Source organism: Sebastes umbrosus, chromosome 2, assembly GCF_015220745.1.
Source record: "Sebastes umbrosus isolate fSebUmb1 chromosome 2, fSebUmb1.pri, whole genome shotgun sequence".
Taxonomy (NCBI): Eukaryota; Metazoa; Chordata; class Actinopteri; order Perciformes; family Sebastidae; genus Sebastes; species Sebastes umbrosus.
The window spans coordinates 28691976-28718617 of NC_051270.1; the positions used below are offsets into that span (position 1 = coordinate 28691976).

The 26642-nt window shown below is 36.6% G+C and overlaps 1 protein-coding gene across 1 annotated transcript in view; it reads left to right on the forward strand.

Moving 5' to 3' along the window:
* Positions 1 to 5681: 5681 nt before the first annotated feature.
* adam10a (ADAM metallopeptidase domain 10a) overlaps positions 5682 to 26642 on the forward strand; it is a 37545-nt gene continuing 16584 nt past the window's right edge. The window contains exons 1-4 of the mRNA XM_037796247.1: positions 5682 to 6114; positions 14736 to 14886; positions 23485 to 23603; positions 25082 to 25240. Coding sequence (XP_037652175.1) covers positions 6063 to 6114; positions 14736 to 14886; positions 23485 to 23603; positions 25082 to 25240 — 481 coding nt within the window. The 5' untranslated portion in view covers positions 5682 to 6062. The remainder of the gene's footprint in view (positions 6115 to 14735; positions 14887 to 23484; positions 23604 to 25081; positions 25241 to 26642) is intronic.

Genomic DNA, 26642 nt, shown 5'->3' on the forward strand with positions numbered 1-26642 from the left:
CAATAAAAAACAATTAATAACAATATATTGAAAATATCAAAAGACAAATGTAAAAAATAATCGCACAACCATATATATACATATATACAATTTACAATCTATAGATATTTAAAAAGAACATGCATGTACATGGAAGAAAACAATAAAGAAGTAATTAATGTTTGTTGTGTCAATAAAACAAACAAACACATAAAAAACAATTAATAACAATATATTGCAATATCAAAGGATAAATGTTTAAAAAAAACAAATATATACATATATACAATTCATTAAGCAAATTACAATATATAGGTATTTAAAAAGAACATGTATGTAAATGGAAGAAAACAATAAAAGGTTTGAGCCAGTGGAAATATTTTAAACGTTTTTTTTATATTCTGTATTTTGCTATCTTGCTGAGGACATAGGGGATGTTATGCTTAAGGACAGACAATAAACAATCTGAACAGTAAATTACTACTTTTGTGTCTGTGTGGAAGTGCACATAAATTCAGAGATTATACACGTATTGTATACAAATATCGTCAAAATACATTAAATGGCCACTATTTTCAATTTCAATTTGTTTTGCTTTATTGGCATGACTGTCAGGTGAACAATATTGCAAAAGCGTCAATTCAATAGTAAATACAAATTAAAAAAAGAACAAAATAAAAACAAAAACATATATATACATACAACAACAACAACAACAACAACAACAAAAACATGAAGTATAGGAGTAAATAAAAGGCAGAGTGTGAGTTACATCTATTATGTGTTGTTGTCGTTGTCTCTAAGGCTGTGACATGCACTGACATATCCTGCATCACTCTGTTCCAAAATATGTGGTCCATCCGATACATTTTAAACGAACTATATTCATTCAAAACGTGTTTTAATGACTGGGGTGACGAGGTTATATGTCAACTACTACATTTAAGCTAGTATTCATTGACGACGAGTCATTAAAACAGACGAATTTGTAATATTTCTACCTCAAAACAAGATATATGTTATCATGGTTTTTTTTTGTTGATTATTACATTTATTCTTTGATATTTCAATATATTGTTATTAATTGTTTTTTATTTGTTTTTTTTGTTGTTTTTTACATTTATCCTTTGATATTGCAATATATTGTTATTTATTTGTTTGCTTGTTTTATTGACACAACAAACATTAATTGCTTCTTTATTGTTTTCTTCCATTTACATGCATGTTCTTTTTAAATATCTATATATTGTGATTTGCTTAATGAATTGTATATATGTATATATATATATGTTTTTGTTCTTTTTGTATTTTTATTTATTATTGAATTGACGCTTTTGCAATATTGTTCACCTGACAGTCATGCCAATAAAGCAAAAGCAAATTGAAATTGAAAATAGTGGCCATTTAATGTATTTTGACGATTGATGAGATTTTAAAAATAATTAAAACATTTTTTTCTTGCATGCCTCTACAGTGTGTGTATAATCTCTGCATTTATGTGCACCTCCACACAGACACAAAAGTAGTAACTTACTGTTCAGATTGTTTATTGTGTGTCCGTAAGCATAACATCCCCTACATACATGGATGTTTAAAGATAAATGTGTAACTGACTGTATTTGCAAACCGTTGAAAAGTTCCTACTTTTACGAGGACTCCTGAATGGAACCTGCCGTGGCCTGGATCATGCGTATGAGTGCACGCCATGGTGCACGCGCATTTGTGAGAGCATACAAATCTCGCGATACCAGACCTCTGTACTACCAGAGAGCTCACAATAACAACAGTAACTATGATCAATAATTAATAGTCATTGTAACCTCTTTGGTACTACTGTCCGAATAAAATAGACATTGGAAATTATGAGTCAGTCATTCTTTGTGAGTTTTAACCACATTTGGTTTGAACACATGAAAACAAAAGTATTTTTTTGTATTTATTTAGTTTAGTGCAAAAACCCAATCATTCTTAATTCAAACCAATATGATTTATTGGGCTCATTCAGTCTTGTGAAGGGCTCATTGCATGGGTGGAAAAAAGTATAAAATGCAAGTCTCCCTCTAAAATAATCCAAGGCACACTGTAGTGTTTGAACAAAATTAAAATGCCTTTATTTTATTTTGTAAAATAAAGGCATTTTTTTCTGAATGAGCCCAATACACCTGAAGGATCCAAAGAGCACCTGTATGTGATCACCACAGAGACCCAGCAGCGCTTCTACTCCATTGTCCTCAATATGATTTATTGATTCTAAATTATTTCAGCATACTGTATCTCCGCCCTTTTCTAACCTTTTATCCACCACGTTTCTGAAGTCTTCAAGCTTCAATCAATCACACATGCAGTAACTGCTTACAGTGGCTAGATGGCAGCAATGACTCGCCCGAGCAGAATTAGAGCATCATTGCTCTTCACTGATAGAGATTTATAGGCTGACTTTACTTATCAGACTGCATTAAAAACCCTTCCTCCATCCCATACCCAAACACAGCCTAACCTTTACAACCCATAACCTAAAGCATTTGATCTGTAGAGATGTTGTTAGGGACAGTACCACAGTGAAAGTGCAGAGTAGGGATGGGCAATACCAAACTTTTTAATTTCGATATGATACCGATACTTTTTGTCAAAATTTTAATGATACTGATACTGATAATTTCTTAAATGGGTATGTCATTTTACAAAATAATCATTTTTTAGAAAACAGAAAAGATCATTACACTCAAAGGCAAGTCACGTGACACATACAGGCCATTAATTACTGATTTATTACAAAAGCAAATATAAGTACAGTCAAATAAAAATGTTTGTGCCACTAAGTGTAAAATAAATAGCCCAATACTTTACAGAAATACTATGATTATAAAATATGCCTCTTTATAAGTTTTTGAATGTTTGAAGAGGGACTCATGTTGCGGCGTGTGGCACTTTATTGTCACAAATATTGCATCTGGCTGTACTAGTGTCTGCAGGTGACAAGTGGCACCACTCCATGCTACGTTTCCTCTTACGGGCCAGCTAAATTTATCACGGTTGTTTTGGCACAAACATTATACAAAAGTTGTGAAAATGTTTGGAAGTGATACAGCCACCCACGTTTGTATTTATATAATTTTATTATGGCTATTTGACTTGATGTTTTGTGATGAGATTTAAAAAATAATTAAAACATGTTTTTCGTGCATGCCTCCTTAGTGAACGGAGAAAGCAAAAATTTAGATTTAAGTAAATTCATATCAAAGCATACATTTACAAACTCTCACACACTTAAATAGGCTACTCTATCAAAAAGTAAGCACAACAGTATAGATGAAATATATAGACTTTTCTGTATACTTGTCAGTAAAAGCCAGGTATACTTAGACTTTTCTAGACTAAAAAGTAAACTGAAAGCATACACTCTTATACTAAGTATACAAAACAAAACATGGCCAGTACTCCCTCAGATATCGTGGTGTACAAATATGGAACACCAAAATACATGTTATCAACAGCTCGTTATCCTTAGAACATTTCAAAAAGGAAATTATCATCACATTTAATTCATGATGTCTAATTATCTTTTGATATGTTTAGATATATTTTCTTTTTTTCTGTACTGTTTTTGTATGTATTTCATTGTTTTTATTGGGTGTTTTCCACTGTTTGGTTGTTTTTTCTGGACATTTTGTGTACTTCTTGTTGTTGTTTAACTTTTGTTGTATTTTTTAAGTTATGTTAGTTTAGATCTTTCTTCCTCTTTTGTTATTTTTTTTTTCTCCTGGGGTTGGGAGGGACGGTCCTTTGTATAAGCCTGTGGCTTCTTGACCTCTCCTGACACATTTCTTGTTTTTTTTCATTGACTGGATTTTGTGCAGTTTTATATATGTGCAAATAAAAAAAAATAAATAAATAAAAAAGTTTAGAAGAAATAGCACACTTGAATAAACTTCTATTTGGTAAGGATGTGCATTGTTTGTATTTCCCCCCCTAGTTTATTGCCCTTATTGGGGGAAAGAAACAGTATAAACGTTAACCAGTCAGCTGTTTCTAATCAAACTCTAATTGTAACATACTATGTAAACATACAAAATTGTATAGGCTATATAAAAGCCGGAGTTCCCAATGAAAGAATCACTACCAGCTGATCTTTCAATATATTTTAAAGATTAAATACATCCTGTATATTTATACTACTGTAGCCTATACATATATTGCTAAAGTTAGTTGCCATTTATATATAATCATTCATTTCTATTTTCTCTCATAAACTAGATTTTGTCCTCCATATATAACTCATGTTAGACCTCATACCACCACTGTGGAAAAACCCTCCAAAAGCCAGTTGGTAAACCCAGAAGTCATGATATGCAGAAGTAACCAACTTGCAGACTGATCTATGATAACAGTGCCTAAATAACAGTTTGGTAAAATGAATATAGTGCAATATAAGTATTACACATATAAAAGATAATACAATATAAAATATAAAATTACAATATGTATTTTGATGAGATTACAGTTTTGCCAGATTATTGCACAAAGTGTCCGTCAGATAATTATATAATTATTGCACAGTATATACTGTATATTTATACTATTGTAGCCTATACATATATTGCTAAAGTTAGTTGCCATTTCTATATAATCATTCATTTTCACATCATATCAGAGACTGCACCAACCTGTCCACATTCAGACACTAATCAAAACCTTTTTAGAACTGCTTTTAATGTGTAATTAATATAGTGTGTTTTATATTTTTACGATGTCCTTGTTTTTATGATTTTATCTGTGTAAAGTGTCTTTGAGTATCCAGAACAAACAATAAATCTGTGCAATATTAATACACTGAATGTGAATACATTTATCTGTGCAATATATCCTTGATGCAATATACACCTCAAGTGCAACTTTGTTTACATTTTATTTATTACATCTACTATACCTATTTTACAAGGGCAATTACCTCTGTTTACTTTACATCTATTTTTTTTTATGTTATACTTCTAGTGTAACACTTCTGTTTATATTTATTTATTACATCTACTTTACCTGTTTTATTTGCTTTATAACTGTGTGTGTTTTACCTGTTATATGTTTTTATCTGCCTCGTTTAGTCTTGTCAAATATTTGTTTTAAAGCACTGACCAGAAGTGGTAACTGTGAATCTTGTTGTATTTAATACAATGACAATAACGCTTTTTATTCTATTCTATTCGAAAAGCGCTATATAAATAAAATGTATTATTATTAATATTATTATTTATTTGCTCTATAACTGAGTGTGTTTTACCTGTTATATGTTTTTATCTGCCTCGTTTAGTCTTGTCAAGTATTTGTTTTAAAGCACTGACCAGAAGTGGCAACTGTGAATCTTGTTGTATTTAATACAATGACAATAAAGCTTTTTATTCTAATCTATTCTATTCGAAAAGCGCTATATAAATAAAATGTATTATTATTATTATTATTATTATTATTTTCTATTTTCTCATAAACCAGATTTTGTCCTCCATATATAACTCATGTTAGACCTCATACCACCACTGTGTGGAGAAACCCTCCAAAAACAGTTGGTAAACCCGGAAGTCCTGATATGCGGAAGTAAACAACTTGCAGCCTGATCAATGATAACAGTGCCTAAAAGACAACAGTTTAATGCATGTTCTCAGTATGTCTTCAGTATGTCTTCAGGTTGGCAACCAGGCCATTTACACTGTAATGTTTAGCTGTCGTTGTGTTGAAGTGAGTGGTGCTTTAGAGGTGGTTTGTAGCTGTAGAGTCCATCGACCTATGACCACAGACTAGAGGAGGATGGGTGTGTCCGGGCTCTCTCTTGGCAAAACACGCCGGAAGGGAGGAGGGCCTGTCTGTCTGTCTCTCTCTCTGTCTGCCTGTCTGTCTGTGTGTCTGACGTCGAGCTGCGGGAGACGGTAGACAGGACTAGAGCCGGTGTTTGTGATGGGAGCTATAGCTAACTAGGAGGAAGGGCGACTATACCTTTAAGTGGAAGAAAGCGAAACAAGAGGCAGCAGTATCGGCGGCACACATCGCTGGGTCTTTAGCTATAGTTTAGTTGGCTCACGGAGGGATATTTCGATATGGTATTTGTTAAACTAACGCTCCTGTTTTGCTGCCTACGATACATCACAGGTAAGTTGTTGCTGTTGATTCACACGGAGAGGAAAGTGTTTGGTCAGTGGAGCTATGTAGCGCTAATCGGATCAGACAGTTGTGACTCTGGCTGTCTAACTAGCTAGCTGGCTAGCTGGCTAATGTTAGTGGTTGACTGTTTACTGTGTGTTTGTGGCGGCTAACTTGTGTTTCACGGTCTAACTCGTTAGTAGAGTTAGTTACCCACATCCTGCCTGTGCTGTGCTGCTATCAGGTAGTCATACAGTGATACAGGTTGAGTGCTCTCACAGGAACACAGCCTGTTTTCCTGTGACAGTTCCTGAGGGGTAATAATCTAACATTACTGTGCTAACAGACTATCTGAATGGCGGGGACGTGGAGTCTGAAGTTACAGACATGTTTACCATGTTTTAGCTCAACATTAAGTTTAGTTGCACTGGCAAATAGCTGTATAACAACTTATTAGTACTCTGAGCTGTCAGGTTAATTGTGTAGATACATGATATGCTGAGCCCCCTACAACAGCTAACAGTTATTATTACATCAGCCAGAATCAACTGTAAGCTAAATCTAATTCTTCCACTGTTGACCTTTAATGAACTGAAGTGTATTTGGTCCACAACAGCTTAATATCCGTTTTCCTTGTTCTCCACCAGGGATGAGTAAACAAGCTAATAAATTGTGTTGGGAAAATCACATTACTTTTATTAAATTACTTGGTGCTTGTCACAACTCAACCACTTTACAATAATTTAATCTAATGCTTACCTGAAATATTTTAAAACAATATTTTTATTGAATTTGACATATATACACATAGAGACAGACTAACAGTATTAATAATTAAATTATACAATTAAATGTTTAGTCAGAATTTCAGAGAAAGACACACGACATTTCATGTATTTCACTTATCTAACAAAGAAAACAAAGAAAATAAAAGATAAGACAAAATAAATAAATAAATACCACTGTTGCCCTTTTAATGTCCTAAAGTGTATTTGCTCCTTTGGTTCACAACAGCTTAATATCCTTTTCCTTGTTCTCCATCAGGGATGAGTAAACGAGCTAATAAGTTGTGTTGGGAAAATCACATTACTTTTATTAAATTACTTGGTGCTTGCCACAACTCAATAATGTAATCTAATGTTTACCTGAAATATTCCTCTAAGGACAACACAGCAGTGTCACACACACAATCTCTTTGAGGACTGTTTTTTTTTTTTTAAACAATATTTTGATTGAATTTTACATATAGACATATATACACATACAGACAGACTAACAATATTAATAATTAAATTATACAATGAAATGTTTAGTCAGAATTTCAAAGAAAGAGACACAACATTTCACATATTTCACATATCTAACAAAGAAAACAAATAAAATAAAAGATAAGACAAAATAAATAAATACAACTGTTGACCTTTTAATGACATAAAGTATGTATTTGATCCACGATCGTTGTTCACAACAGCTTAATATCCTTTTCCTTGTTCTCCACCAGGGATGATGAATAACAAGCTAATAAGTTGTGTTGGGAAAATTACATTACTTTTATTAAATTACTTGCTGCTTGCCACAACTCAACCACTTTACAATAATGTAATCTAATGCTTACCTGAAATATTCCTCTAAGGACAACACAGCAGTGTCACACACATAATCTCTTTGAGGACAGTTTTTTTTTTTTTAAACAATATTTTTATTGAATTTTACATATAGACATATATACACATACAGACAGACTAACAATATTAATAATTCAATTATACAATGAAATGTTTAGTCAGAATTTCAAAGAAAGAGACATATCACATATCTAACAAAGAAAACAAATAAAATAAAAGATAAGACTAAATAAATAAATACCACTGTTGACCTTTAATGACCCAAATTGTATTTGGTCTACGGGCGTTGTTCACAACAGCTTAATATCCTTTTCCTGTTCTCCACCAGAGATGAGTAAACAAGCTAATAAGTTGTGTTGGGAAAATCACATTACTTTTATTAAATTACTTGGTGCTTGTCACAACTCAATAATTTAATCTAATGATTACCTGAAATATTCTCTAAGGACAACACAGCAGTGTCACAAACACAATCTCTTTGAGGACTGTTTTTGATGTAGACAAAAGCTTGCTGTTATTTCAGTAGATATAATAATAATAATAATAATAATAATAATAATAATAATAATAATATAACTTATTATTTTAATGGAGCTTCCCAGCAAAAAGCTGTATCTGTGTAACCGGGCGTGACAATAAACAACTTGAATCTTGAAATAGTTAGTTAGTATTTCAGTCATAGTTTCCTGGTCTCAGTGAGTCACCATTAGTCAAACAAGCAGAGCAAAACTTCCACTGTGGTTTAATTCGTAGAAATGAAAATACAAGTGATTTGATTTGACCTGAAGATTTGTGTCACCCAGATCATTAAAATAAAATGCTTAATGCTGAGTTGTTTTTTTTTTTTTTTTTTTTTTTTTACTTTACTTTTAGATTTCATACAGTTAAGCAAACAGAAGTGCTTCACAAATAAGGATGCCCTGATCCGACTTTTTCAGTCCCGATAGCTGGACTTTTGGTATTGTCTGGTACCGATCCAATACCAGTGTTTAGTTAATAAGCTGTATGCCTCGCTGTGAGGAAGTTACTCATTCTTTTACTGTATGTGTAAGGCAACATCAGGCTTGACTTAAACATTGCTTTTCTAACTCTGTAAAACAAAATGATATAAACATAAATACATTATACATAGATATAAATTTATTTAATTGTTCATTATAAAATAATAAATCGTACTCCAGCTACTTGGTAGAAAATCTTCAAAATGGACAGGAATTACAATTTAAGTGAACATTTTTTTAATGCGGCAACAAATAGGTCAAAACTTAAACAGGAATTAAAATTCCAGTATATAGTATATAAACATAAAATTGAATTGAATTATCAGCCCCATTGTCACCGATATCCGATCCAGCTATTTGTGTCAGTATCGGCGCGATATCGGAGCCGGTATCAATATTGGTGCATCCCTATTTACAAACATGATAAAACATAAAAACAGACACATTAAGAAAATGCTAAAAGTACTAGTTTAAACTGTTTTCAGAAATGGATATTGGAGGTACAAGTAAACAATATGGTCATAGGAACGTAATAATTTCAGCAATTTATAACCTTTATAACCCTTGAGGACACTGATATTACTGAGAACCCAGCAACATAAGTCTTAATGGCGCAGGGTGAAACCAGGACAGAAAAAAGAGAGTTTTTTTCATGCTTTTACTTTATCATGCATGTTTTAACACTGGTACAGAGCAGAACGGCTTACTTTAAAAACCACGAGTTAGCAGGATTTCTGTCACACTTTCCATTTATACATTAATGGTTATGCCTCACTTCATAGTCTCCTTTAAACACTGGTGAATGTAAGCTTGATCACTTTTCATAAAAGGTGCGGAGATGTCAGGGTTAGTATTGCATGTTGACTTTGTCTTATAGGAAAAAAAATTTTTTATTGTGGGAGCATTTGTGCTTAAAGGTGCTATTAATATCATTGATAACATAGATGTCACATTCTCCCTCCCCCGTTCCATTGCATGTACTTCAAAACAAGTCTTTGCCAGGCACTTACCGTCAATCTCAGCAATTTATCTGTTTTTTTCCACACTAGCTAACAACCCAGAGATACCACATGATACCATTATACTATTGGCTCACAAGCCTTATTAGAAGTGGGAACTAAACATCAAATATCTTCCAGTGATATAAACAAAACATTAATTTTGGACCCGGCAAAATGTTTAAAATGATTAATTCACAGTCATAATATTATTTTCTTTTCAGGAAAAGACATACTTCTGTTCGTCAGCTTTCTAAAAGCTCTGTGGATGTATTATTTTCCAAAAAATATTTCTCTACATAAAAATATTATCAATAAGACCTTTAAACTCCACGTGCTGTAGAATGGAGCTCTAACTATAAAGAATGTAATTCTTTGACTTTGAATTTATGGCTTGTTTCAGATATGTTTCATGATGCTTACCCTTTAATTTGTTCATACACATTAACTTTATGTGTTTAAAACCTTCACTGTACAAGCCATGATTGACGCATAATGCTGCACAACCATTTTTTTGCATTCTGACTGGCATATTAGCAACCGAAACAAGTTATTCTGCAGTGCTAGTTGATGTGGAAACTTTAGGTGAGAAAGCCTTCCATTTTCACTTTGTTTTACCTTACATCTTTCCATTCATTGACCAGACAGAAACATATATTGGTACTTCAGCTGCATCAAGGGACCATGTGCACAAAAATAACAAAAGAAACCGTTCATATACTCTCAAGGGATAGGAATGATCATGGGACCAAAGATATCCCGATATGAACCTAAATTGCTGTCAACACCTGACCTTTTGCTTCATTCCAGTAAACCACTAACTGCCTTAAAATGTATGACTGGCATGTTGGACAGCTATCTGCTGATTGTGAATGTGGTGATGAAATTTCTGAGGAACTCGGTGTTTCAGATAAATCAGGTTATCTCACTTTCGACACAGCTGCCGTTACTTGGCCTGCTTACAGTGATGGTACGCTGCAGAGGAATTTTCTTCAGTAATGTAGCATGGAGTTTTGTGATGGACTATCTTGGTCAGACTTGATGCTTGCAGGTTACAACCACTCCTCTTACTGTTATTTTTCCAGTACTGTGTGATACACAAGTTGAGGGTTTGAGTTGCCCTGGGCTGTTGGGTGTCTGATGTGTCGTGTCAGCCAGCCTGCCATCACCCCGCATGCATGGTAATGCGAGGCTCAGATCAGTTGTGATGCATGCTGTTACCACCTCCTCTGTTCCTGTCAGCGGTTTCCTCTCTGTCAAGAATTGCACTAGAGACTCTTGAGGCTGAAACAGATTGCACTAAAATCTCGATGACATAGCCTTTACAGTGAAATGGACTGCCAGATTTTTCTCAGCTTTTGGTGCAGTCTGTCAAGACATTTCAGCTACTAGTGAGGTCATATATTCAGGCCCAAATAAAGTAGGGTTGTTAGTTAGGTCAGATGATTATTCAGTGTATTTTTTCAGTTCAGTAATCACAAAGGGTACCTATGAAAAAGGGGTGAGTGTTATAGAAATAAATTAAAAAGTGATTAATTTAACAACACATTAAAACAATTAAATAGAATGCAATTGAACAGATTAAAAAGAATTGCCACACATAAAGTAATTTTGTTTGAAACAATTGGCAAAATGGAGTGCATTTAAATGTCAAATACAGTATTATTATTATTTTTATATTTCATGAATCCATTTTTGGTGAGGATTGAGTTGATATGTTGCAATTGCAATTAAAGGAAAAGTGTGTAGGATCTGACGGTATCTAGCAGTGAGGTTGCCGATAACAACTTCTCTCGTGTGCCAAGCGTGTAGGAGAGCTGCGGTGGTCGACGCAAAAATGCGAATGACCTTCTCTAGAGCCAGTTGTTGTAAGAGTAGAGTGCTTAGTGTGTATGTGGGAAGTGAGTGATGAGATAGCGGCGGTGATGGGAGCGAGTAACATTATCAACTCTGGGCAACATGGCGGACTCCATGAAGTGGACCCGCTCCCTATGTAGATATAAACGGCTCATTCTAAGTTAACGAAAACACAATGACTCTTATTTTCAGGTGATTAGCCACTAAAGAAAACATACTTCTTAATATTATATTCCATTTCTGCCAATAGATCCCCCTAAATGTTACACACCGGTCCTTTAAGGAAATATAAATTCATTAAATAATGACATTATTATAGAAAGAACCAATGCATTCTAATATGAGGTGATACATTTTTTAAGCCAATATGTGTAATTTTGCAGAATTCTTCAAGCAGCATGACTTTTATATGATATTTTAAGATTCATTTTATACAGTCGCAATCATTTGTTTTTGTGAATTGTAACTGAGCTTTATATTTTTAACATGCATTCATAACCCTGATGATAATGGTAGATGAGGTTAAATTGTCATGACTTGTGAATTTAAGGTGGCGTGTCGCCCATGTTAGGTCTAGGGGCTGTGGGGGCAGCCCTTCAAAGGGAGTTCTGTGTTTCAGACAGGTGGGAATGTTGTAACACCAGTTGAACCCCATGGTTGAGAGTTAAATCCTGGCATAACCATCACATTCAGGGAAAACACCAGTTTCCCTGAGTTTCCTGAGATCTGGTTAACTTGCTAATAATCCTTTTAATATTATATCTAATATCCGTTTAAAATCTTTGTTGTAATTATAAAAATGTTTCATTTCAAACATGACTGTTTTGAGGAGCTGCCTGTCACTAGTATCCCAGTTTTGATCATATTCAGGATGAGATATTTACATGGAACACAAAGTAACCCAGTAACTCAGATTCCTGCCCTGTATAGATGATCATTATCCAGGTTTCTGATTGTTTGCCTCTGTCGAGGTGTGTCTTTGACTCCTTAACATCTTTGTCAGTCTCTGTCTCTGTCATTGTGATGAGGGCTTATTCGGGTATTTGAAACCAGGATAGGATGTTTACATGCTCAAACAAACAGGTTACTCCAGTAGACCTGATAATAACCTAGTGTGCATGTAAAATTATGCTGTAGCTGCTACATTCCTTTTTTATGATATTTTTCTTCTATGTTTTGATGAGCAGAAATGTTCCAATACTCCAGAAATGTCAGACTTACTGCTAAGTTATTATGCAAGCCACCGTCTGTACATAAATCAGCCTTGTGCTGTCAAATTATTACATTTTAATAGAGTTGTCACATCCTACTGAGGAGGCAGATCTGGGCAATCTGAACTGGCAGAGTTTGTTTTTGTACAGAATCAACATATTCCCTGATTAATTACAGCCTCGCTCTCTCATCCCAAAGCCCCTTGTTGTTGATTTTCAGGCTGGTTGTTGGTTCAGTCTGGTTTGCTGTCTTTATTTTCAGTGTTGAAGAAGAAGCTGATGGTTGGAATATTTACTCACAGCATTCATGGACAAGTTGCTACTAGCCTTGTACAACCACTCCCTGTTTGGGGAGTTGTGATTCCCACCTTATGAAAGCCTTACAGTAATGAACGAAAACATGTACAAATACAAGAGATTTTGGAGCACATATCTTACACATTTTGGCCTGTGGAAGTCTCTTAGAGATGTTTGCTTACTCCGTTTGCTAAAATCCCAGCACTTTAAATTGAGCCCTTGCTAATGAATGTATTTCCAAAGGCTGTGTAGTGGCTATCTGTAGTCTTCATTGTTCTTATCTTTATCTTAACTTACTTTTTGTCAATAACCACATTTCAAGGATGACATGAGAGTGATATACGCGTTGAGTCGGCCAGGTAGCAGCGGCAACGGTTGTCACATTCGTACGGAAGCCACACAGGATGACAAATTCACAGTGGTCAAAATATACAGGAATGAAATCACACCAAATATTAACAATATTACCCAACATTACAGTGAAATATGTTCCTCACTGAACTCCAGCAAATGATAGCATCCAAACAATAAACACAAACTTAGCACTGGCAAATGGTGCTTATAGGCTGCTTTTGTAACTTATAACAGAGAATTTGTAACTTCTAACAGAGCATTTGTAACTTCTAACAGAACGTTTCCTCTTATGACCCAAAACTTGAGATAGATATTTAGATAGTAGCATTCTGTGTTGCCTTAGGAATGTAGATTAGCATTTAAATAGCCTGCAGCCAGTTCAGTCACTGTTCTTGCACAATGACAATACAGTAGTACTGAAACACAACCTCGGTCACCTGATGTGCATCATGTGCTCCTCATTTGCGCTTTAAACTGACTTTCTTTGTCTTTGTGAAAAGAACAAAGAAATGGTCAGTACGAGAGCTGGCAGGATTACCTCTGTGGGGGTCACATCAATAAGCTGAATAAGCCTGTTAAGCACAGCTTGTACGATAGCTGGCCACTACGGTAGAGATTCATCCCTGTTTTACCAGCCTCGCTCTATAGGCCTCTTTAAATGAAAGACATTTTGACAACTCACCGTAGGAAACGCACAGGTATATAATAAGATTAATGAGGCTGAATTCTGTTAAGCTGCTTCAGTTTTAGGGTCCTGGTATTGCACATGCTGGCTCTGTGTCACAGCTCACTGGGACACTTGAATAGAACAGAGCCATTGTTAATATTATTAGTAAAACCTGTTTTTTTCCTACTATGACAAGTGAAAATGTCGGTGAAATGCACAGAGAGATGTGCAATGTCTTCTAGCTCTTCTTGCAGATATACATGTGCAGTTGTTTTGCTGTTGCTTGCATAATGTGTCCTTTCGAAAAAGAGATTATTGCTGATATATACAATATACTCTCAATGAAATGCGTTAGCACCTTTTATTAGTCCATTAGTTGTAAACAAGATTCACCAAAAGGATCAAAACATGAAGTGATTATTTGAACTTTTTCTTGAATTTGTTTTGTGGAAACAAACACGTTGCAAGCTCCAATATCTGTCTGTTGTGTCAGATTCTATATAAGATGGAGGACTACTCAGACTAATAACTGACCAAGGAGTTAAAGTAAAATAAGAAAGCAAAATGTTGCAGCAAATGTTTGTTGACAAATGTTGATGGGCCTCTGAACTCTCTTTCAGGTCAGTTCGGGAACCCCTTGGACAAATACATTCGCCATTATGAGGGTTTATCATATGACACAGAAGCCCTGCACAGCAATCACCAGAGAGCCAAGAGGGCTCTCTCTCCTCAAGACAGGACCGTGCACCTGGACTTCCATGCACATGGAAGGTCAGTTTCATTACAAACACAAACACTGTCTTCCTCACTTATTCACTCTCTCCTTCTGTTTTCTGACTTAACCTTATACTATGCTGCGTGAGCTTTTTGTGCATATTTGTCTTACTCTGCACTCTAGTTGTGAACACTTGCTGTTATTGATTTTTTTTTAGGGCTGCACGATTAATTAAAATTTTATCGAAATCGCAATATGGCTTACTGCAATTTTCATATTGCAGGATGAGGAGGAAATCGCAATATTTGTTTAAGGTGAAATGTGTGTCAAAATACCATTTTAATTAAATATTGTGGTGCTGCAGAGATGTCCTTCTCTACACATCATATTCATCACATCAATATTCTGTTACTGTAATGCCTATTTCTCTCCTCAAATGTTTTCAGAAACATCTTGTAGTGTACTGTTTAGCTGTAAAATGAGAAAGTTTGTGACCCGGCAGCCATGTTGAGATCTCTTGAGAAAATACCAAGCAGCGCCCACCAGCCAGAGCACAGCCAATAGGAACGCTCTCTCTCTGAAATGACCTGTGATTGGTCAAAGTCTTTCGTCACAGGCTAGATTTTTTAAAGCCTGAAAACAGAGCCATGAGGAGGTGCAGAAGTCTAGTTTTCTCTCAGACCACTTGAATTACAATATGCTGAAAGGTTATTTTGGCATTTTTGCCCAGTGATGCCAAAATATTCTGCCTACCCCCACTTTAATGACATTTATCTCATCATTTTTTTTTTTTTTTTTTAAAGTTATTTTTTGGGGGGCATTTTCCATTTTTATTGAGAGGACAGTGGATAGAGTCTTGGAAAGGGGGGAGAGAGAGAGTGGATGCGGAAAGGGCCACAGGCCGGATTCGAACCCGGGCCGCCGCGGTCAGGACCAAGCCTTGATACATGGACGCCCGCTCTACCAACTGAGCTAACCCAGGCGCCCTCATCATTTTTTTTACATTGACCTGTGCTGGGCTGGGCTTATTGTGTTTACTAACAGTACCATGTCATCACCACAAGATTATATATCTATACTTCATTTGCAATAATAATTGACAGGCAATGCATTTGAATGTGAAATGGATATGGAAATGTTCGTTCAGTTCCTCCAGTCAAATCATGTTATTTATGATGTGATTATACTATTTCCTTATTGAATCATCTGGTCATAAAAAAAGCTGTGGCCAAAGACAAAATACATGTTACCATAATTAGATTACATTAGATTTCCTTTATTGTCATTGTACAGGTACAACGAAAATGAGTTTGCAACTCCCCATCACATAATACTGGGCAGTTGCATCAGAACTGAAAACCAGAGCTTAAAAGTCCCCTTGTGGAGAAAGTAGCTGCTGTTTTCTTTGCATTAGACAAGACATGTGTGAAAGTTTAATTAACCATAGAAATTTGAGGGAACATCATTGATCCTGTGTTGAGTGGGTTTTATAGCTGGTATAAAAGACACCTGCCTCCATGTTGCAGGCTTCTCTGAGAGCACCGGCGGCCACATTGTGGTTATTTGAATCTCTGAAAAGACAAGACTAACCACATTATTGCAAGCTGTAATCGAATCCTTCTCTTTTTTTTTACCTCTGCCGGTGGAGTCCTCTTGTATTCTTTCCACCTCTTTCTGATTCTGTTTTAAATGACATGAAATTCGAGATGAATGCTTGTCAAGGCCAAATAGTCTGAGTACAGTCGTGCCACCCCTGTTTTGGAAACAGATTATTTTAGGCAGTAACACTGTTTGTTGCTGTTTGTTCTCAGATTTGTATCAGCTGAGTTCTTGTCACTTGGTATAAAGTGACAGCCGGCTGCAACAGAGCGTGTGTGAATAAAGCTTTTGGAAATAAATGGCTTGCAATAGTGAACAAAAATATGAACAAGTAATAGCTTAAAATGTTCACAGTGACCTAGCCGAGGAATGTAAGATAAGATTAGATAAACTTTATTGTCTCGAAATGTTATATATAATACATAGCCAACAAGACATTACAGTGGTACACCAAAGACGCAGTAGAAAAACATGTTAAATATTGCACATGCCCTGAGAAGAAGATTGACATTATAAAACAGGAGACAATCATAAAAGGAGAGACATAATACATCAAACAAAATTCAACAGTGCCTCCTTCCTGTGAACTACAAAAGCAATGATTAACCTGTTTTCTTGTTGAGTAGTGTTAATAAACGTTGGGAGTAAAGAATTTTGATTGATTTTACATTTGCTGACTTTGTAACATCTCCCTGAAAGTAATAGTTTGTATTCAGAGTACAGAATGTGTGACGGGTCAATTCAGAGGTCTGTGGGCATGTCTGACAACAGTACTCTCATAGATAGTGTGAAGGGACTGATAGTCTTTCTTTTCTTTATGGAGTCATGCCTGCCTTTCTCTTACTTGACCCTAGTTCAGGACTGCATAGTGCTTCAACACATGACATAGAAAATGTGGACTAGCTGGCTTGCCTTGACTCACTAACAAAAGAAGTTTGTTTTCTGCTGCCTTTAATTTTACATGAATATCAGCTCTTCAGTATCCTCACACAATCACACACAGTAAAGTATATTTTAATATACTGTCTTGTAATCCCAGTGCACTTCTGAAGCTATTCCTACTAACATGGCTTTCCATTTGTCCCTTTCTGTCTCTCTCTCATTTCTATCTGCTTTTCCCTTTTTCATTTTCTGCCCCGTTGAACAGTGTAACAGTAATTTACCTCAGCAGCACTGTTTATTCAGCAAGCTCCCCCTGCTTTCCTCTTTACCAAGCCTGTCTGTTGTGGGTTATCAAGGCCCTGTCAAACAGATCCTTTTCCTGTGTTTTTGTGCTCTTTCCTGTCTTTGAGAAACAGTTGGCGTTGCCTGTGTTGTTGAGGTAACCACAGCGTCATACAGCATGATTATTTTTGATGTCTGAGTACACTGTAGTGTCTAAAGAGGACATAAACACTATTTTGTAGAGGAAGTTGAATTGGAGATTGGTTTGCAGTATGATGCAGAATCTTGGCCAAAAGGACCTGCAGTGTATTTTCTGTAAACTAACTGTCATGGATGCTCTAAGTAGCGGAGAAAAGAACTGCACCATCCATGACATGTAGAGGAGCAGGCTAGATATTTTCAATATGGAGTGCTGAAGTTTACTGAACAGGAAAAGAGTACATAATGAGAGATTCATGAGCAGTTAACATGACCTGTATGAGGACATAATAATGAGGACTTGTCAAAATATTCATAGTTAATAATCCCTCTGGCTGTAATATAAATGACATATATGACAAATATTTTTGAATTTTCATTGACGTATGTTGACGTCATGGGAGAGGAAGCTAAAGGAAGTTTAGCTTCACAATATTGAATCCAGTTATAAATGGTCCAGTTCTCTGCAGCATCACAGGAGTGAACACAATATCATATATTTCCTTTCACAAGCGAATGCAAACCAATATCATAGTCTAAATACCACCTGATAATAGCATTTGGTGGTCAAAGGTCACTGTGACCTCACAAAATGTTTTCTGGCCATGACTCATATGCTTAATAGGATAAAATGAAGTGATGACATGTTGGACAGACATTGCAACTTGACTGGTTGGCGAAGGCATACAACCGCAAGGCGGTAATTCTAGTTATTGTTTTGTAATGTGTCCGAGAGATTTTGATTTAACTCCATGGTGTTAAGGTTGTCGTCTGTTGTGTTGACTGACGTCATATATTGAACATTAGCATTTGTGTTTTCCCTAATAGTGAGGAAGTTAAACCAAGCCAGTGGTCATAAAGCTAGCGTTGTATTCTTGTATATCCTCACTGAATTCATTAGGTTCACATTAGATGTGTGCATCATGTGCACTCTCCCCTGTGTGAAAACTTAAGGCAAGGCTGTGTGGCATTATAGACTAGAGGTTTGTTGTAACAAGAGAAACGCTTTCTTGTGTATGCCCACTCACATGAGTGTTTGTGTCTGGATCAGGTGACGGAACAAGACCCGGCCTCTTTTTTACAAAGAGAGGTGCCAAAAAGTAGTCAAGCATTGGCTACAATACAATGCTGAGGGGAGTGACACAATTCATACTTCAGTTTAGTGTCCACCTTTCGAGGAATAAGACTCATTTGTGAGATGTATTTTTTCCCTTTTGTAATACATCAGTGTAGATATTGGCCTCCTTGTAGGCATACCAGCTCTCTAGACATGGCTTGAGGGCACTCACATTCTTTGAGCCGGCCTGCTTACTGAGCAAAGTGTATGACTGTCAGATGCTTGAGTCAGTATGTTCAGCATTTGGGATATGTCTGAATAATTTATCAGTCAGCTGCTTCTGTGAGATGAGTTGATCCACAGTCTCTCCTCTTCCTGTCTGTTGCAAGCCATGTTTATTTGTCTGCAGTTTTTTTTGTCTGGAACATGATGCAGTGATTCTCTTTCTCTTTTCTGTTCAGTGATTTCTTGGCATAAATTTATTCATGTCAATTCCTTCCCTTTTTAATATTCTCCTAATTTTAATCCACTCTCATGTTTATTCTTATTTGCTAGGTTAGCGTGAACATCATTTTTCCCCCTGACATTTTGTGTTACTTCTCAATACGTTTCGCATCCCCTCTGATCCAGAGAGAAAGGCTGAGCTGTGAATGATTAGAGTTGTTCCGATACCAGTATCGGAAATGCGTCCGATACTGCCCAAAATTTGGGATTGGGTATCGGTGAGTACACCAGTGTATGCACCGATCCGATACTATCACTTCACTGTGCTGTTGCCCTGGATGTATTATGGCTGCCACTGGCAATTACTATTTTAGAGCAGCGAAGAAGAACTGATTGCAGGTAGTTTGTCACAGCTGTTAAACAATAATAATAACTATATTTTTCTTATCATGCTGGCATCGGATCAGTACTCGGTATTGGCCGATACCACAAGTTCAGGTATTGGAATCGGTATCTGGAAGGAAAAAATGGTATCGGAACATCTCTAATTAGTATAGTATAGCTAGCTGTGACTGCTGTGTACACTAACTACAGTAGCCATATCCACAGCATCATAGATTTAACCACAATTGCAGCCGTAGTCTGAGCAATAACCATATCCACAGTCGCAGCTTCACCCGCCATAGCCAGGCAGAGCAGCTGCAGTCAAGCTCACAGCCAGTGGCTGTATACTGTTGGAGCGAGCTCAGCCTTTTGAGTAATGAGCAATGAATGTATAATGTAAAGTGTCACGTCATCTCTCCTTTCAGTAGCATCTGCAGAGCGTTTCCCTGAACTGGCAGTGTATAACTGGACTGGAACACTAACACACTAAATGTCCATACGGATCAGGGGGAATTAAACAAATATTGCAAGGAAATGCAAACCTTGCAGTATTTTTTGCTATACTTTTTATATTTTATATTATTCTTTATATTTTTATATATTTTTTAAATCATTTGTGTAATCTTAATGAGAGGCAATGCAAAAGTAGTTGAGAAAAAAAAAATACTGTGACCCTTTGGGGGGTTCGTAAGTTTGTGTTTTTTCCTGAGTGGAAAAATGATTTGCATAATGACATTGTACATTTATTCAATGGTAATCATACAGCCTTAAACACTAAATATAGAAGCTAGTCCATCTTTGTGACCTAGCCCCTTTGTGTGTCATTGGGTATGCAGGGTACTTATTATGGTTTGGTTCAAAAGGCTGGATGTAGACTGGGGGCAATCTGAGTCGGAGGAGACAGATTTTCAGCCTGGATTTCAGTATTCATACTATATGTGTCCATTCGTAATGGGCTCTGGGCGAGGAGTTGTGACTTTGGGTAAGACAGGCTTGGCGTTTAGGTTTGAATCATGGTCTAAAGATATTGGGGTTCTGGGCCTTAGGTTAAAGTAGCTTTATAAACAAGAGCAACCACATTTCAAGTGTATAATAGTAATTCATAGAATAACCATCACTCGTAGCTGTTATGACATTACTGACTTCCTTTGGTTTTCAGTTATTTGGAAGTTGTCATGAAGGAGGATGTGAGTAATCAAACATGCAAAAAGTTGCACAATGCAGTAACGATCAATGACGATGAACATCAAAAATGACTTTTGCAGATCTCTGATAATGTAGATTACATTTCTAACTGAATAATCTATTTATGGATAAATCTGTGTCTGTGACCAGTGTGCCATGATGGTATCATGGGTTGACTGAGCTTTTGACAGGGGCATAGATGAAGTCATGAGGTCATATTGATTGTTATAGTGGGAAGAGGTGGAACCGTAATGGGTGTGCCAGGGTGAATAACAAACAGGGATTTATACTAAATCTATTGCCAGATGATCTCTGTGTCAAAATGCTGACTTCAAAGAGTAGGACATATTGCAGTCTTTGTTCCACATGTTTAACAGTTTTCTCTCTCTCTCTCTTTTTATGGTTCAACTTATTTTCGTCTTTTTTTTTCTTTCTCTGTCTCTGGGCTTCATTTGAAATGATCTTCTGACAGAAGACTCTCAGTTCATAATACAGATTTTGAAGGCAACAAAATAATATAATTTACAAAATGATATCATTTACTTCCAGAAACATCAGGTTGATGTTCCAGAAACATCAGGTTACTTCATCATGAATAATCATTTTGTAAAAAAACGTAGTTGAAAGGAACCACTGAATAGAAGATATAATAAGTATAACAACAAGGGGTGTGTGTGAAATGAGAACAGGAATGATGAAGGAAAAACTGAATACTGGGGACAAGTCGATGCGTCATCCTGCACAGGGATATCCTGGATTGTGTCTGACCTTTTCAACATTATCTCATATTTTCTGTTCCACTCCTCCCTACATTCTACTATCTGTCTCTTGTGCTCAGCTTCTCTTGGTTTTGCTCTATTAATGTTTTTCCTGTACTCATTCCTGCAGTCTAGTAAGGCTGCCTTTACGTCCTCAACCCCTTTTCTCCTCCAGAACACACCTGCTTCTGCAAAACATCTGTGACTTGTGTTAATGGTGTACCATGTCTCTGAGCTGCTCAGAGGAAATAGCCCTCTACTTTTGGTCTGGCCCCCAAGTTTTACACAGAACTTAAAGGGACACTCCACAGAGTTTATACATAAAGGCCAGTTTGCTTGTTATGGGAAGTGCTACCTAGCGTGTGAAAACAGTCATATGGTGTCTTCTGTGGCTCTGGAGGGAGCTTTCCAAAGTCTGAAAAAATAACCTTGTTGATCACATCACATTATCTTATCTTGGGCTTGGAAACAAACAAGTTGCAACAAATGGCCTGTGTTACAAACTGGATGAGTTTACATTACATGGACATTTACCAGGTGGGGTGGGGGTCAAACAAAATGTATTATTGATTGTGGGAAATGTGGGATCCAGTGTTTTTGGAGCTCAACCCATACTATGGACTAAAACCAATACTTACATTATTAAAACAGAGGCAGTTACTACACTTATGCTTCCTAAACAATGTATTCCTACCAAATCCTCTGCCATCATCTTATCCATTAATTCTCTCATCCTGTTTGGGTAATTTGACTCCTCCTACTCTGTGCTGAGACTCCGTACGGAGCAGACACTTTCACTCAGTTTGTAGCGTCCGTTGTCCGATTATGTATTGATTACACGGCGCTGATACGCCAAAATGAACTAAATGGGTTTTATTTCTATAAAAAAAAGCAAAACAACGGTGGAGACGGTGGGCAAGTAATGTAATCAGCGTATGCCCGACCACCGTGTAACACCGACTGCCGTGGCAAGCCTAATAAACATCATGCTGTCTTGAAGAAGACTTGAAACTAGTGATTGAGACCATAAACTCATGTTTACAATGTTTACTGAGGTAATAAATCAAGTGAAAAGTAGGGTCATTTTCTCATAGACTTCTATACAATCACACTTCTTTTAGCAACCAGAGGAGTCGCCCCCTGCTGGCTGTCAGGAAGAATGCAAGTTTAAGGCACTTCAGCATTGGCTTCACTTCTCAGACCCGGATGTTGCTCACTGTGTAGACCACTTAAAAAAGTGTTTAGACATTTAACATTTAATCCAAATTTTCCCTAAAATGTTATTTTCCCTCTTTTGAATTGTTCTAACGTAAGAAAACCAAAATGGTACAATCCATAAAGGGCTCAGTATGATTTGGCAATGTGAACATCATTTGAGTCATCTAGAGGAAGCTCACACCTTGAGACCAAGCCATGTGATTACGAAAGAGGGTTTTCCCTCTGAAATATTGTCTACATTGCCTCAGGTTTCTGGGAAGCCAGTAGCTCATGTGCACCTCATGTGATGCTTTTTCTTTGACATCATGGTTATGTTAATGAAAGGATTACAAAAAAAGTAGTATGGCTGTGCACAAATGTTCATGTGCTTTTCCTCCTGACACAATTTTTCTTCTAACTCACTGAGCACAGCAGTACTGAGCAACAACCAGCACAGCAGCATTGTGAAGCTCAGGAAAAAAATGTGTGAATGATGCTGCTTTTTCTGCTAAATCTTCTGTGTGCTGCTGTCTCAGCTTTCCAGTGTGTGTCATCCCTTATAAGATGACATTAACAGTACAAGGGTTGAGGGTGTGTCAAGGTACGACTGTGCCTTTGGTGTTTGATGCTTATTCTAATAACACATTTTCTCCTCTTCTTCTCTTTAGACATTTTAACCTGCGGATGAAGAGAGAAACATCCATATTTTCCCCAGATCTCATCATTGAGATATCAGGAGAGGAGACACCCATTGATACGTCACATATTTACAGTGGAGAAATCTTTGGTAAGTCCAGCTGCATCCAAACACCACACATCCTGGGCGGAAGCACAGTTTCTTCAAAGGAAATGTCTCTAATACAATTATGGTGCTTTTATTTTTCAATTAAATTAAAAGTCTGCATCCTCATTTGTCATTGTAGCATCCCTACATTATCCTTTATATCATCTCTCGAGTGACTTGTCAAACATTTTAACTGAGGGACAATGTTTTCTTCTGCAGCATTATGGAATATTGTATGAGAGAATCATTTAAAGGTTGTTTTTGTGCAATATTTATCATATCACAAACCATCACACACAGGGAATACTTTTATCTTTCATCCAGTTTTTCCTTTCCGCTCTTAAGCCCTTCCCTTCCTGGATGTCTTCCTGCTGCCCGTCTCCAGCGGAGGTCAAATGAATAACAGAAACAACAAGCCTGTTTGTCCTGTTATGATCAGTGTTTGTGAAACGAAGAGAAAGGGGACCTAGAAACAGAAAGATCTATATTTCTCTTATTGAGGAAGGCTCCATCACAATCTTTTATCAGATTAGCAATTTCAGAAATGATAAAGTGTGAGTTTGAAAATATAGCTGTTGAAATCTAAACAAATGTTTTGACCCATACACAACATTTAGTTTTTGATCACACATTGTGATTTCATGGGAGACATTTCAGGAATGCCTCTAATCATAATGTGGCAGCTTGAGCTGTATGATCCTGCTTTGTATACTTTTAGTTGACCATATTCCTAACATTTGGGAATGCTACGGATTTTAGTTTACAAGAAACTGTTTGTAATTAACCAGACAAATTAAGATGTGGTCAGATTCAGCACAAAGCACAATTTCACATCGCTTTATTCATGCAAACTTGACCTCTGTACTTCTTGTGCAGTCTGTGTGACAACTGTTTTTGGATTAGATAGGTGTTTTTCATGTGTACCTTAAGAAGCCATGCCTTTCTGCACCATTCCCTTAATTTATCACGTAACATTTATTTATTTATCAGGTTGTGTAAACAAGTATCACTGTAACCATAGCCATTCTTTAAAATGAAAACAATAATAATAAGAGTTGTCTTCAGTTTCTTTACAGACAAATGCTATATGTGTGTTCCAAGACACCATACTACCACACCTCATTAATATGCCAGAAAAAGATTTAGTATGTTCCAATACATAGCATGTCAAATGCAGTATGCCATAAATACCAGGATGTCCTGTTACATCCGGTTGCATTTTGCAGTATGCACGCCTTGCTTTTCTGACCCACAATCCTCTGCGCAGTGGATATATGAGCAAGATGGTCAAAGTTCAAGGCGCAATGTTAAGAGGAAGTAGTATGTTCCATTATATGCATACTGCATGCAACAGTATTGACTTTGCAAGGGCAGCTGCAGTACTACTCATACTCAAGTAAAAAGAAAAAGTATGTGATTTGAAAGGCACCCTTTATTTTTTTTTCTTCCTCTGCTCATCCTCACTCTCTTTTGTGCTTCAGGTGAAAAGGACACGCTGACCCATGGCTCTGTGGTTGATGGGCGCTTTGAGGGCTTCATTAAAACCCACCAAGGAACATACTATGTTGAACCCTCGGAGAGGTACCTAAAGAACAAGGATGTGCCCTTCCACTCCGTCATCTACCACGAGGATGATATCCGTAAGTATCTGTTGTTGCACTTGCTTTACTGAAACACACTGTGTGTTCTAGAGGTAGTTCATGTCCACTTAATGTTCACAATTATGGGGAAAGGTTGTGACTTCATTGCTTTTAGATATGCCACAGATGTGGCTTTTTAGTTGTAGTAAAAATACTTTTTAACAGGAACCTTTTTTGAAATGCATCTTTGTAGGAATGTATTAGCTAAAGATTTTACATGACTTCTTGTTGTTCAAAAAAGCTGAGCTAATATTAATATTTGGGAAGGATAATATTGAGCAAACCATTGCTTTTACACTGTGATCAATATAATTGTGATGTGTTGGTGGGGCAGGTGTTGTGAAGTAAGGGGCTGATGGTTAAGCAGATCATAAACTAGCCTGACAAGCTTGGAGAGAAGGTCATGTTTGACAGACTTGTAGCAGCAGGATTTGGGTCTGTGTCCTGGGTCAGGACGGGTAGTCAGTATTTATACTGGAAGCAGTATTGGAGCATGACGCAGCAAAAATATCCTATCCATTGCTAAGATCAGACTACAACCAACTGATGGATGCTCAGTTTGGAAACTGCAAGTCAACTCTGAAGATTTTTGGAAGCAATGAATAGATTTCAGACAGGCAAGGTGTGGCTGTGGTGGGTGAACACAACGTAGCTGCACGAGTAGAAACACAATCCAGCAACTAGAGACTCATGAGTCCAGCCCGAACAACTGTAATAAGCAGGCAGGCCGTGAGTTTGATATGAACCCCGCCCTGGCTTTGGGCTGGCTGATTCACTGCACTCTGAGTGTGTGTGTGTGTGTGTTTGTGTGTGTGTGCGCACACACGCAAAAATATGCATAAACATGCAAAAACACCCACTCTTTAAACAACTTTAAACAAATGTATTTGAAACCGACTTGCAAATTTCTTTTAGATAAAAGCACCTATTTAATAACCCTAAAGGCCTTTACACATCGGTCATGCCAATATATTATTTCATACTGTTGTTTTTGTCATGAATACTTTCATACAGAACACAAATATTACCCAGCCAAAAAGCTGCATACTTCTATTTCGGAACGAGGTTGATTTTCCTCAGTTTTTGCACCAGGAATAAAGCCATCAATCACATTGTGCAGAACGGGTTGAGTTGCGCCTATATGCTATATTTATGAAACAACAACACAGAGGCGCTGTAGTCTGAACCAAGATGACAAACTTTATTACTCCTTTCAACCTCGACAAAGGCAGTGCAGAGATCCACTCATTCTGTTCTTACCTTTCACAATAAAAGCCCTAGACATAAAATATTCACAGGCTAGTATTTATGGGGAATGATAATTTTTTTCTCATTTTCATTGAAAAACATATTCAAATTATTTTATGTGATTGTTGCAGGGATCTGTACCAAACAAAGATGT